Source organism: Manihot esculenta, chromosome 5 (genome assembly GCF_001659605.2).
Source record: "Manihot esculenta cultivar AM560-2 chromosome 5, M.esculenta_v8, whole genome shotgun sequence".
Classification (NCBI taxonomy): domain Eukaryota; kingdom Viridiplantae; phylum Streptophyta; class Magnoliopsida; order Malpighiales; family Euphorbiaceae; genus Manihot; species Manihot esculenta.
Genome location: NC_035165.2, coordinates 26,469,587 through 26,483,705, shown reverse-complemented (window position 1 = coordinate 26,483,705; position 14,119 = coordinate 26,469,587). Strand labels below are relative to the sequence as shown.

The window sequence follows — 14,119 nt, the reverse complement described above, 5'->3', positions numbered from 1 at the left end:
TATTTTGTAAACTTTAATTATTTCAGGATTAATGTATTTATATTTATACTTTTCTAGGCTGCTAGTATTATTTTTGGAGTATTAATTTTAATTCTCACTGAGAGATAAGAATAAAAATGTATTTATGATAAAATTATGAATGTCTCATATGGAACCATTTTCCACATATATCTATACCTTTTAAAATTCAATAAGCTATCATGTTAATTAGCATATTTTCAAGAAAAAACTCTATTAATGTGTCTTATCACATTTCTCTCTTTAGGTTGAGTCTGGGGTGTTGTTCTAATATTTGTATATCATAAATCAGGCTTTTTGCTATCTAGTCGGACTAGTCGGTTAGATTTGTAGAATCCTTCTGAATTCCATATATACGTGCCGTGATCATAACAAATTCTATTATTTATATGTTATCAATTATAAATGCCTAATTATGAGGAGATGAGATAGAATGATAAAAGGTGCTTGAATGAGAAATTCAGGTCGGCATCAAATGAGCAGAATCCCAGAATAGGTTACTGGGGTAGGGTTTTCCTATAATGGGCTTACTTTCTTAGTTTAGCCTTTAATGAAGTAGCTCTTCTTGTTTGTTAATGCCTTTAATGAGGTCTCTTTGTAATGCCTCTAGACTTTCTTCACATGCATTTTATTAATGAAGGTTCCTCTCTTTAGAAAAAAAAAATGAATCATAAGAGATTTTATGAGATTCCGTAATTTATCAACCCACATCAATGTTAAAAGAAAATTTCTCTAAAAATAACTAAATTCGTTGTTACCATTCTGAATCTAACTTATTGGCACACAAATTGTTGCACACTAAACTCTTATAATATATTTTATTAATTTTCTTAAGAGTGTTTTTTTCCCATGCATTACTCAAAAGGAGTAAAATGCAAGTACAAATACCTTCAGCAAACAGACAAATCATTGCCAAATAAAGAAAGATAGTATAACCATAAATTTCCTTTCATAGAAAAATAACTTATTCATGTCTTAAAACTTCTTGCAAGTATTAATTACAATTATTTTTTTTTTAATTAGTGGTTAGATGAAGAAAACATAACTTTAAGCATCATGTTAATTAGTTTTATTTTCTTTTTTCTGAAGATATAGATATATGAAAGAGAATTTATAACTTCATCTTTGTTCTTGCATATCTTGAAAGCTATAGTCATAAATTAAATAAAATTAAAATAATTAAATTTTTTAAAAATAATCTGATTCATTCGATCAGACAGCAGAGGAGACTAATTAAACTAGAGAACGTTAAAAAAGAAAAGGTTAAGGACATAATTAACATGGATATGCCTTTCACATCATTAAAACAAAACTGCTTTGTGCTTTTGAAAAAACTACAGATATGATAATTAATGTAATAATGATTCATTTGCTTTAATAATATAATCTTGGGATCTGTTAATCCTCCTTAGTCTTACCTATAACTTTGTCTGTTTTCTCTTGTCTTTTACATTACATCACATCCAAAAAAGGCTTAGCATGTAAGAAAATTCCGCAAGAGAAGAGCTGATTATTACGCAAAATATTGGTCGATTCCTGGAAATGATGTTGTAGTGCTTACATAATAAATAAACTTTTTTTTTCTAAATATATATGGACTAAATTTAAAATAATATGACGTCATAAGCATAATTTCACATTAAAATTATATAGTACACCTGATATTTAATATATGATTAAAAAAAATTAAATGAATCAAATTATTAAACCACATTTATATATTTTAAATTCATTTAAATTAGATTCGGATAAAATTTTCTCAGTAAAATAATATATTTGGATTGGTAAATTAATAACAATGGGACATGTGGGATTCAAAAATTTATCACTACTATTTTTTTTCAAATAAAATAAAAAATGAATTTTGTTAATGTGTCAATTTATTATTCATTTATCTTTTTCTATAATATGTTTACACGTAATCACAGTTTTACTATATAATTTCTCCATGAGAAGCTCAAGAAAATATACAAACTCAAGCTGACTTTATATGGGGGAAGTGATATGCAAATAACGAGCATACTTATTGGCTTGAATAATCAAGGGATGAAAGAAAATAATTTTATTTTTCAGAAAAATATTGGATGAAAAAATAAATTTTATAATCTACTCTTGTTTTATCTCCAAATTAGAGAGAAAATGAGAGAAAAGTTGTTAAAATTATAATTATATTTCTACATTTGTTATGTTCTTTTTAAATATTAAAATCAAAATTATAATTTTAATATATGAAAACCGACTTTCCTTCTGATTAATAATGGATGCGTAAATTTAATTTAGAGTATTCAATTTAAATAAGTATCTTTTATTTTATTATTTTATTAATTTTTTTATTATAATTTTAAAACTTTTATTATTATAATAATATATAATTGACTATTATAATTCTATTTAATTTTATTTTATTTTTAAATCAATTTATCATTAATTATTTTTTTTAAATAAATATTTAAAATATTTCTTAATATTAAATAAAATTTAATATTTTTAAAATAATATAATTAAAAATTAATAAAATAAATTGTAAAAAATTTATATTCAAAAAATAAATTTTTATAAAAATTGAATAAACTATTATAATTAAATCATAGACATTCTCATATATTTCTCATTTATTAAAAAATATTTTTAATAATATTATTATCAGTATTTATAAATATATCTTTTAATATAAATTAACGATTTATTATTTATAATTCATCACTATAAAATTGAATTTTAATAATATTTACTATAGAAAAATTTCTTTCCTGTTGTAACATGTAAATTTATAAAAAAAAATATTAAAATAATATAATATTTTAATACAGATTTTATTATTGAAATTTAATTTTTTTAAAAAAAATATTTTAATCCATTAAAAATTATTTTTATATAAATAGATTAGTAACTGAAATAAATAAAAAAAATATAATTTAATAATAAAAATGGTATATAAAAATAAATTAAATAATGAATAAATAACTTTAAAAATTAAATGAAGGCTTGAGTTTGAAATCTTAAAAATGAAAAGTAAATTTTTTAAATTGAAAAGTAATATAAAAGACTAAGGACTAAATAGTAAAAAAAATTTTGATAAATGAATTAAAGAATTTAAAATTATAAAATATAAGGATGATTTAATTAAATAATTTTAAAATAAAAATAAATTGATAAATATTTTTAATATATAGAAATTTAATGATAATTTTTCATATTTTAAAAAAAAATAGCTATGATACTCTTTAAAAATTTTAAAAATTTCAGGACCTGACCCTTAACCAATGAATCTCTGCTTCTAATATTTTCCACAGAATAATCAAACACATTAAAATGATTGATTAAAATCACCGCTGAGATTGTAAAGTTAGCTAAGGCTCTGCAATATAATCAACATGTCAAATTCTCACTCATTGCTTCTATGTCGATTCTCCTACCCCTTTGGAACAAGTTAAAATATACTTTATTCATCTGCAAACTCTCATTATTATTATTTTTTTCTATAAAACGAAAGTTTTTTTTTATATAATCACAATATAATTTTATTTGAATTTAATTAATAGATTTATAAAAATTATTCATACCAATCGAATATTCAATTTTACTTTAAAAAAATATCATCTTGCTGAATTTTATAAAATGAAAGTTAATAACAGAAATAACGTTTTACCATTTTTTTTTATGTGCAGATACCTCCGTAACCCTAATTTCATGTGACTTAATTAAATTATAAAAATATTTGTATATTTTTATAAATATTACATTCATGTCATTATACAAGATGATGGCAAAATCTAATCAATTGCCGACCAAAATTATTTCAAGGGCAGAAAGGTTATGATTGCAGTATATGAAAATCAGCATGGTTGCCTCTTTAGCAGACGAAAATTATTATAGAAGTGGTGGGTACTCCATTTCTCTTCAAACCGTATGATCATCACTTTGAGCATAGCTATCTTTTCCTTTTCGTAAAAACAAACCATAGTTTAACATATAAAAAAGCACAAGGGCCAAGGAAGAGGCTTCAGGCCTCACAGGGCCACAACACAAAAGTGACAAATCATAATCATTTTCTTCATCCCCCTCTCAAAATCTCCCCTTCCTTGACCTCCTACTAACTACTAACAAGAAAATAATAATAATAACAATAATCCCATAAAAAAAAGAAAGAAATAGAACCAACTTCTTCATACACACACAAGCTTTTGGTTTCCAGCCAACTTTGCTGTTAAAGGTTAGGATTTTGCTGGTCAAACATTTTCCGATGACGGAGCGAGCAATGGCTGAGAGAGTGAAGTCTTGATGTGGGCTTGTGATCTGAGGTTTGCGTGCTCCGGAGTAGATTGGATTGCTGGACTTTCTTTTGCTGCAAACTTCTTTTCTTCACTTTTGCCCCAGAGAACGAGGTATAGTCCTATTATGATCAGCACTGCTCCAATGATCCTGTAGATTCACGTCCATAGCAAAACAAGTAGATTTCAGTATTGGTCAAAAAGATTTGATTGATCTTTTAGACGCTGTTCACTAATGCCCTTTAGCAGTTCTCGGTCAAATTGACTAAAACTTTTACCCCTAACTTCTGTTTTTTACCTCTGCCCTACTCATAATTACCCATTGTTGTAAATGTCCTAAAACACTAGAAATGTTTCAAAAAAAAAAACATTTTTTTAGAAATATTTTTTTAGGAAATAAACAGAGCCCTAAAACACTAGAGATGGTAAAAAAAAAAACAATTTAGAAATATTTTTTTTGGAAATAAACAGAGCCTTAATTAAGTGAAAGAAAGGGAGAAAGGAAAACGACCCACCCTCCGAGATAGAACTCTTCGGCTAAAGCAATGGAAGCCATAATAGCGACAACAAGAGTTTGAACAGGTTGATAAACAGCGACGAAGACAGGGCCACCTCTGTCGATGCACCATATCTGTACAGCGAAGGCAATCCCCGAAGCCACCACTCCCTGCAATATTTTTCAACACACAACTAATGTAAAAAAAGAAGCTTCTCCCTCTTTTCGTTTTCAAACTACACACCCACCACTCTGCATTATTGCTTAACCACTTTTCCGTCATATCACATATAACAACTAAGAACAAGCTTACAAACATTTGAATGATTTTTTTTATATATTTAAAAAGAAAAGAATTAATGTATCAATTATACGAAACCAGAGGCAAGGAGACAATTTAGGATTCGAGCACTAACTGCATAGAGGATGGTGAAGAGTTCTCCCCCAGAGTGAAAAATCCAAGCCTGTGGGTCCCTCTCAAAGATGGCAGCAATGATCAAGAACTGTATGAGCCCAAAAAAGCAAGTGTAGGAGGTGACAGATAGCCTTGCTGGGTATTTTTTGAGAACCGGAGCCTGCAACACTAGCCAAGCAGACCAGGACAAGCAATGGCCGATGAGATAGATACAACCCAGGGTCCAGTTCTTCCCACTCGCATCTCCAAGAGATACGAACATCGACGAACTGGGTTTGTTTAGCCGTGGGGCTGGGCTGTATATGACTGGACCCTTGTATAAAGTGATAACAGTGGCCCCCGCTACACAGCAGATGGTTCCTATTACTTTTGCAATTCCATCTTTTCTGTCTAGCCTCACTTTCTCTATCCTGCAACATATATAAATAACAAACAGCAAAACAGAAAATCAAGAGTGAGATATGACAGAACTTTTTTACATGAATATGGCTGAGAAAGAGGAAGATGAAAGCTTTACCGGAGCAGAGCTGCCATGAGAAAGGTAATGGCTGGAACGGAGTTTTGAATAGCTGATGCGAAGGTGGGTGAGGTGTTGTCCAACCCCAACAAGTAGAATCCTTGATTTGCTGTTATACTGTTCACGTAGAACAAAGAACATAAATTATTTTTAGTTTGCTGTGAATATTCTTATATATTTATGAATCTTTGATATTCCTTTTCGCTTATTTTGATTATTTAGCCATACCCTATTAGCGCCAGGACAAAGAACTGAAGAAGGAAGTTGAGAGTAATCGCCGGCCTTTCCTTCCTGAAGAAAGAAAATTTACAAGTACGTGTCACATAAAGTTTAAATCTTTGTCTTTGAAAATAAAGACGATATAGTAAAGGATATTATAGAGCTTTACTTTTCAAGAAAATATGCAAATGGAAGTAACAGAAGCAAAGCGATGATGTTCCTATAAACTGGGAAGACAAGCTTGCTGACTCCCATATTAAGGGCAGCCCTAGAAACGACATGGAATCCAGCATAGCCAAACTGCAAGGCCAACATGGCCAAGTGCAGCTGAAGCCTCTCAGGAAATGAACACCACATTCTTCTTGATGAGACGGAACCTCCTGTGTCAGCCATGAGGAATATCTCCTTTACAGTAAAAATTAAAGAAGTGAAGGAGGGAATTGAAGCTGTGGAGAGCTAGGGAAGACTCGGTGGTATAAATATAGTTGGAGGAAGTGAAATGGGAATGTGGAGGGTATGGCCCACTGTGGGGCAGGACATTCCTAGGAATGGCCCACAAGGGCCCTACAAAGACGTTGTGTCAACTGTTGATCGCCTTGAAATGTTTTTGGTTGTCTCCCACATTCTTCTTTTTCCCACCATATTCATCAGCTGACAAGAGAGAGAGAGAGAGAGAGACTGTGTTTGGGTGCATGCCATTAATGATGAAAAATGAAGGGAAGGGAAGAGCCGCCATTGATAGATAGCGCGCACGAGGGGAAGTGGGAAGTGGATACCCCATGCGTTCTCATCAACCCCACCTTACCCACACTCCCTTGCTTTTACTTTTATTTCTTTTTTTCTATTGTGATTTTCTATATACCTACCATTATTTTTCTCCTTCCATTTTTTAATGTGTAGGGTAGTTGGAATTAAAGAGATTTTGTGTGAAGAAAATATTTTGAGATTGATGGGTTAGCTTTTAAGGAGTAGGTCTTCTTATTTTTAAATGAAATTGTGTTGCTTGTTTATCTTGTAAATTGTTGATTTGTAAAGTTTTTTTTTTTTTTTACTTATAAAAAGAGAGGGAAAAAAAAAGATGAATTTGATGTTGTAAAAGAAAAAGAGAGTGGATTGTATTTTCTATAAATCAATACTTGAAAATTTTAAAAAAAAGTTTTTTTTATTTATTGTTTTTCTTTAATAAAATTTGATATTTTCTCTTTTTTTTTTTCTTTTGTTTTGTTATTTGAAGTTAACTTTCCAATTTTTATATTTGATTTTTATTGCTGTAAATTTGGTATTTTATGCCGAAAACTACTTTGTTTTTCTAAATTATTATTATTATTTTTTAATTATTTATATATTTTCTGGTTTAGCGATTTAATTTTCTGTCCAAAATTGAATAATAGTATGAGAGTTTGTTTTGGATTTTCAACAGTCAATCAGAATTGTTTTCTATTTTCAACAACTTTATTGCCTTTTGTTTTAATATCTAACTATAGGCTTTGATGATATATAATATTTTTTATATGAAATTGGCCAAATTGCATCATTTAGTTCTTAATCTTTACAATAAAAATTCAATTGTCATTTTAGCTATAACTTTATGAAATTAAATATTAATTATGAAAATGTTAATTATATATATATATACACAAAAAAAATATTTTTTTTAAATTATAGAATTTTTATTTTTAAAAAATGAAATACTATTTGTATTCTTATTTTATAAAATGAATGAAAGAAAAATATTTTTAGTACATATTTAAAACTTTTTTTTTCTTAAATCCATAACTCAATATTTAAATAAATTAAACATGTAGAATCATATCATGTCATTTAAATAACCTATATTTATTTGAACAAAAGAAGAATATAACCAATTTAATAAATAATTATATATACATTTTGATACAATTAATTAAATGGGTAATTTTTAGATAAAATTTCTAATTATATTATCGTTTGAAATTCTTTTAATAAATTTCTAATTTATATTATCGTTTTTAAGGTTTGACAAACTCATACGACATATTTATATGGGAAAATTTTGAGGTTTTTACCTTCTGGGTACCCATCTCTCATATATGCTGAATTTTGACAATTTCAAAAAATAAATAAAATAATAATTCCTTTTGCATGTTTTCTTTCCTTTTTTCTTTTTTTCTCCCCTGAAAAACTGAGTAATTAATTTTCTGATATTGTGAAAATTCAGTAAGGAATTACTACTTGTAGGTTAGTGTATTTCCATGTTTGTAAGAAATATTGAGGAAATATATAGAAAATGAAAAATATTTTTACATATAATGTTATATAATGGTTTTAAAAATCATATGAGATAATTAATTAAATTACCATATTATTGTAATTATTTGCAATAATAAAAAGGATAAATTGGAAAATAAAGAAAATAATAGGATAAAATGGAAAATATATATACAGAACAGAATGGATAAAGATTAGAAGAGAAAATTAAAAGAACATTTTTAACTCATGGTGAGCTGTAATTCAGTGAAATCAGAATTAATCCCACTCCCAAATAGAAGTAATTTATATTAAAATTAAATATTTATTTATTTTACAGAAAATATTTTTTAGCATTAATTAGAGCACTATGAAAAACTAATCATTGAAATCATTTTTCAAATTAATTTTTTTTATTTTTTAAAATCTTTCTCTTAAAATAGTAAGTTGTTTTCTAAATTGAGGATGGATTGAGATTTTTATATAAAAATCTTATTAATATATTTTAACGATTAATTAACCAATGAAAATGAATTGTGTTTCCAAAATTTTTTTTTTTGAAAAAAAAAATGTATTCATATATGTAAATTTAAATAATTAAGATCCAAAGGAGAGAGGTTCCTTTTAGCGAAGATGGGAGGGCTCACCAGGGAAAATTATAAAAAAAAAAAAGAGAAATGGGATAAAGAAAAAGAATATAAGAATGTCCCACCATTAGGACTTTGGTATAAAAAAGAAAAGTTAGAGCAGACAAGAGGAGGAATCCATCTTTTTCTGGTCCTTTTTATCGGGTGCAGTGGTACAAATTAATATGAAAGATGAAAAAAGAAGCCTTCAAAAAAATTCCTAATAAATAAATAAAATCTTGATATATTAAATTAATTTAGTGAATTAATTAAAGAGTTTTTTTTTAATAAAACTTAAACTTTAATAAAATTTAAAAACGATGAATTTAAAAATATAATCAGAAAGTGAGAAAAAAACATCAACCAGATTTGAAATATATGATTAATTTAAATAAACGATTACACCATTAATAAATTTATAAATAAAATTAATAAATATAAAAACTATTTCTAAAATAAAAGACTTAGGATGATAAAATTAAACAGCATTTGATGCCAATAAAATTATTTTATATATTAAATTAATTTAGTGAATTAATTAAAGAGTACGTAATGCTAATAAAAAATAGTCAGACCGCTCTTTTTTCATAGAGTGAAATATCTAGTTTGAGCTTTTCTATATATTTATTTTAAAATATTTAATTTTATTTATTTTTTAATATTTACTGCATATTGTAATGGTAAATTTGATTAAAATAATCAAAATACTAATATTTAAAAATTTTAAAAATATATTAAGAAATAATTTTTTATAACATTTAATTAATTATTATTAAAATAATTAACGAATACTAAAATAATTAATATTGTTGAACAGAAGGTATTTGATGATGGTGCTTGAGGGACCTACTGAAGTGTTTCCACTAAGGTTCCAACTGCAAAAGTGTGCCGAAATGTGGGCATTTTTTTCTGATATCAAATAACCTTTGCTTTAATATAAGGGACATGGTGCCTCCCCTCCATGGACACCACCATCATTCTTAAATTCAAAAGAGATAGGCCCCCTCTTGCATTCCAGCACTGAATATTTTTACCCTTTTCATCTCTGCACACTATTTTTTATCTGACACCCAATTGCATAATTTCTTTGCAAATTAATTATTTAACATTATATTTGATAAATTTAAATTATATAATAATTAAAGCTGATGAGGTCTTGGAAGAGCAGAACTGCGTCTGACCCGGCTTGCATGAACCGGTCGGACACCGCCCTGACCAAGCCAGTTGTGATCTTAATTGCATTTGTGTACAGCTTCTTCTCTTTTGGGTCGCATAAGTACATGCCAGCCTGACAGCTATTGTAGATTTTCTTTGCACGAGAGAATCTTCAAAGCCTGTGTCTGGTCGACGTTTTTGAGTCGACTCGTTTGACTCTTATTTTCCCTTTATTATTTTAAATCTTTTCTTTTAATTCCTTTTTATTATCACCGCTTTTAAATCTTTTCTTTTAATTTCTTTTAAATCTTCAAAGAGGGTATCACAATATTTTTATTTTTAAAAATGATTTTTTAAAAAAGCCAATATGTAAATAGTGACACTAACATTACATGTGCATGATGAACACTTGGCACATTGACAGCATGGACATGGTCCACGAAAGTTCCACCTGGAAATCTCAAATCCAATACGCAACCATGCTCTGTGGATGTATGTGATTAATCCTTAATTAGGTTTCTTTTTTTAATATAATTTTAACCAAATTTAAATTTTTAGAAATATAAAGACAACTCAATGTTAAACATCACCTGCTACTTTCTTTCATATGCAAATTTTTAAAAAAAAAATATTTCAAATTAAAAAAAAAGGCTTAATTATGAGGCCGAGCATGCACGCATGCAGATGGCTTAATTAATAATTAATATGCTCTAATGCATATTATTACTAATTATAATGTTTTGTCAACTTGTTTTTTTTTTTTTTTTTTTTTACGATATAATTATTAAGTTCTTCATTGCTTAACCTTTAGCTCTCTGGCTAGCTATCTTGATCTTACGTGATAAAGATCGAGAGAGAAAGGTCAAGTTAACCATCCATGATTAAGACATGAAGCTGTGATATTATGTGAAAAAAATGATGAACAAATTGAATGTTTTGTAGAATAGTTTCATCACGCCCTAACACGATGTAGAGCACTTTGAAGACAACGTGAGTCTTTATGTTCCCACTGATTTGCATGGACAAAGTTGGCTGCCTGCATGGATGATTCCATCATATTGGTTGCTGGTGTGTTGAGTCACCTTCAATGTTAATCAACTCTAACTACACTACACAGATTAATCTTAATTACGATTATCTAGTATTTGATTTTACATTCAAAAGCTTTGTCTTAATTAAAGATGCATTCTTGATACCCCATATAAGATTTACAAATAGATCTTTATACACATGACTGAATCTAAGCCCCTACTTCAACAGTGTCAAGTGGGACATCGACGAATGCAGCATATGCATTGGAGTTGATCAATGTATCCAGCCAATTGATATTGATTTAACGAGGAAGAAGATAAAGGCACAACCCGAATTGTATGAACTGGTGGGGTGACAATTCCTATACGTTAGTCCCCAGCTGGACCAGATCCTCCTCCTTTAAGACACTAGATAGACGGTGTCTTTTTCTTTTCTTTTCTTTTCTATCTTTACAAATGGTGGAGGGAATTATTTGTTAGTTTTGCGAGCTTCTAATAACCTAGGAAATAGATAGATATACTTGTATCCCTAGACTAAGTTAGTTTTAGCCATTCTCATAAAGAAGTTAAGATGCCCTACTCTTTCATTAATGCACAAAATGAAGTAATATTTGAGTTTTAGAACCAAAATCAATAGGGCATTATTAATCAATAAGGCAGAAACCGGCCCAACTGCCTTCCCTTTGGAAAGATCCCTCTAGCTTTACATGGGTTGGCTGTTTTCAGATTTTCACTAGTGATCTTCCTTTATTGCTTTTGTTTGGATGTTTTGGTACGTAAAGTGATTCCACCCACCACCCCCATCACAATAAGAGAGGTTAAGAAGACACAGATATTTAGTGAAAAATTATTTCACATGCCTTTTTCAAGAGAGACCCGACATGATTAGATTGGTTCATTTAACTTCACCATTAGCCTCTCTGCTATTTAGTCTTTCTAATAAAGAAAGAAAGAAAAGTTCTCTTCCATTCCTATTGGTTTTTTTTTTTTTCCTTTTTCTTCTCCAATTGACTAAAATTTTGCCTTCTTTATCGTTGTGACATAATTTTTTAGTCATAAAAATTGACTAACTTGCTCAACTTGTTTGTTTTTGTCTAATTCCTTTCCGTCTTCTTTCCCAGATTTTCTGCTAAAGGTCCCCAGAAAATCTTCCTCAACAGATATATATGCCTGATTTGAATTAATAACATTATCATCAGGCACAAGCTTGATCGGTTAGGTTGTTTTTTTTTTTTTTTTTTTGGTGTAAAATAAGCTTGATCACAATTGAGGATTTTAATTGAATGTCAATAATCCCATTTTATAATTATACCTTCTTTAAAATAACTCATGATTACTTTTAAATATATTTAGAGTTAGTGGCTAAAAATATATATATATATTTAATTTTATTTTAATTACTACTTTATACTTTTTTTAATTAAAATATAATATTTTAAAATTACTTCAATTATATTTATTATTATTTATACTATTAAAAAATTAACGAAATTATTATATAACTTATTACATCAAGTTATGTTAGCACATGAATAAAATTTAGAATTAATAGTGAAATCTTTATAGTTTATTTTTATTACAATTTTATTCTATATTTTTATTTTTATCAATTAAATTATATTTTTTTAATATTTAATTAAATACACCTTACTATTACTTGAAAATTTATAATATCTTTTTATTATTAAATATATTTAAAAATTATTTTTTATTTTTATTTTTATCAATAATTTTATAATAATAATAATTTATATTAATTTTATTTTGATTAAAATTATTATTAATCGATTTTTTTTAAATCCATTTAATATGCCTACTATTTAATATTACTCTTAAAAATATCGTTCAGAAAATAATCTTATTAAATATATTTGTCTTGAAATATTAAAAAATAATTTAAAATAAAATTTAATATAATTCAGTTTGAAAATATTAAAAATAATAAAAAAAATTTTAAAAATTTTTATTTTAAAATTATTCTAATTCTCCGATATAATATTAATCCATCACTTTTTTTTAAATTACATTAATCTTTAGAGTAAATTTTTAAAAAAATAATAAAATAAATAATTATAAAAAAGATTCTATACTTATAATTTTGTCATAATTCTACTTTAAATTTTTAAATTATTATCAATTTTATTTTAAAATTTATTGACCTGATATTGATATCGCGAGTAATATAGTAACACCGTTAATTTTTAACAGTATAAATTACCGGTATAATACAATTGGAACAATTTTAAAATATCATATTTTAGTTGAAAAAAAATTAAATATAATTATAACAAAATTAAAAGTATATACTTAATATATTATATAAGACTGAATTTATTTCTTTATATCATATTTGAAATTTTACTATATCAAATTTGTTAACAATGTTGTTTCTACATTTTTTTTCATTTAACAGGATATGTATCTATTTTATAATTCATAATATTATATTAATTCTTTGATTTTAATAATACTTTTTTTAAGAGTTTAATTCTAAATCTTACCAGTAATAAAATAATTTAATTATAAATAAGAGAGGAAGTACCAAACCACTCATCCCAACAATTTTCGATAAATTCAGTCAATATTAATAAATAATAAATAAATGTACCTCAAATGAATACCAATTGACTGCCACAGCAACCAAAATATTAACTGATCAACCAAATTAAGAAAATTAAACTACAATGCTTAATTATAACCTTTGACTTCTTAGAATCAAATTTGCCCTAATTAAAGATTTGCAATTTACGTTATGCTGTATGCACAGAAAAATTGTAATATTTACCAATTGTGGATTTGCAAAGTAGATAGAAAATTGATCATCATGAGTTTCCAACACCTGGAAGACATCCATACAATATGGAACCTGATAATCCTAGACGAAACCAGACAGCTAACATCAAAGCCGTCTTAATCTAACAATTGTATCCTTAGGCAACGCAACTTCCACCACCAGAAACACCAGTCTCGAGGCAAATGATTTTTCTGGGCCTCATACCAGAGAACAAAAAATAAAATTTTATCATGCTTATCTATATATCTACAGGATGGATAAGCTTCATCTAAGAAAGAATATATATATATATAATGCATGGCTGGACCACTCTTGCTCATGCACCCAAATCAAACCCATCTTTGAAACTCG

At 27.2% G+C, this 14,119-nt stretch overlaps 1 protein-coding gene across 1 annotated transcript; it reads right to left on the bottom strand.

Moving 5' to 3' along the window:
• Positions 1–3,938: 3,938 nt before the first annotated feature.
• LOC110616319 (protein WALLS ARE THIN 1) lies at positions 3,939–6,404 on the bottom strand. The gene is made up of 6 exons (XM_021758705.2): positions 6,106–6,404; positions 5,946–6,008; positions 5,718–5,834; positions 5,202–5,610; positions 4,805–4,956; positions 3,939–4,440 (listed from the first exon to the last, which is right to left on the bottom strand). Exons 1-6 carry the CDS (start codon positions 6,327–6,329, stop codon positions 4,248–4,250), a joined length of 1,158 nt encoding a protein of 385 aa, XP_021614397.1. The 5' UTR covers positions 6,330–6,404; the 3' UTR covers positions 3,939–4,247.
• Positions 6,405–14,119: the final 7,715 nt, after the last annotated feature.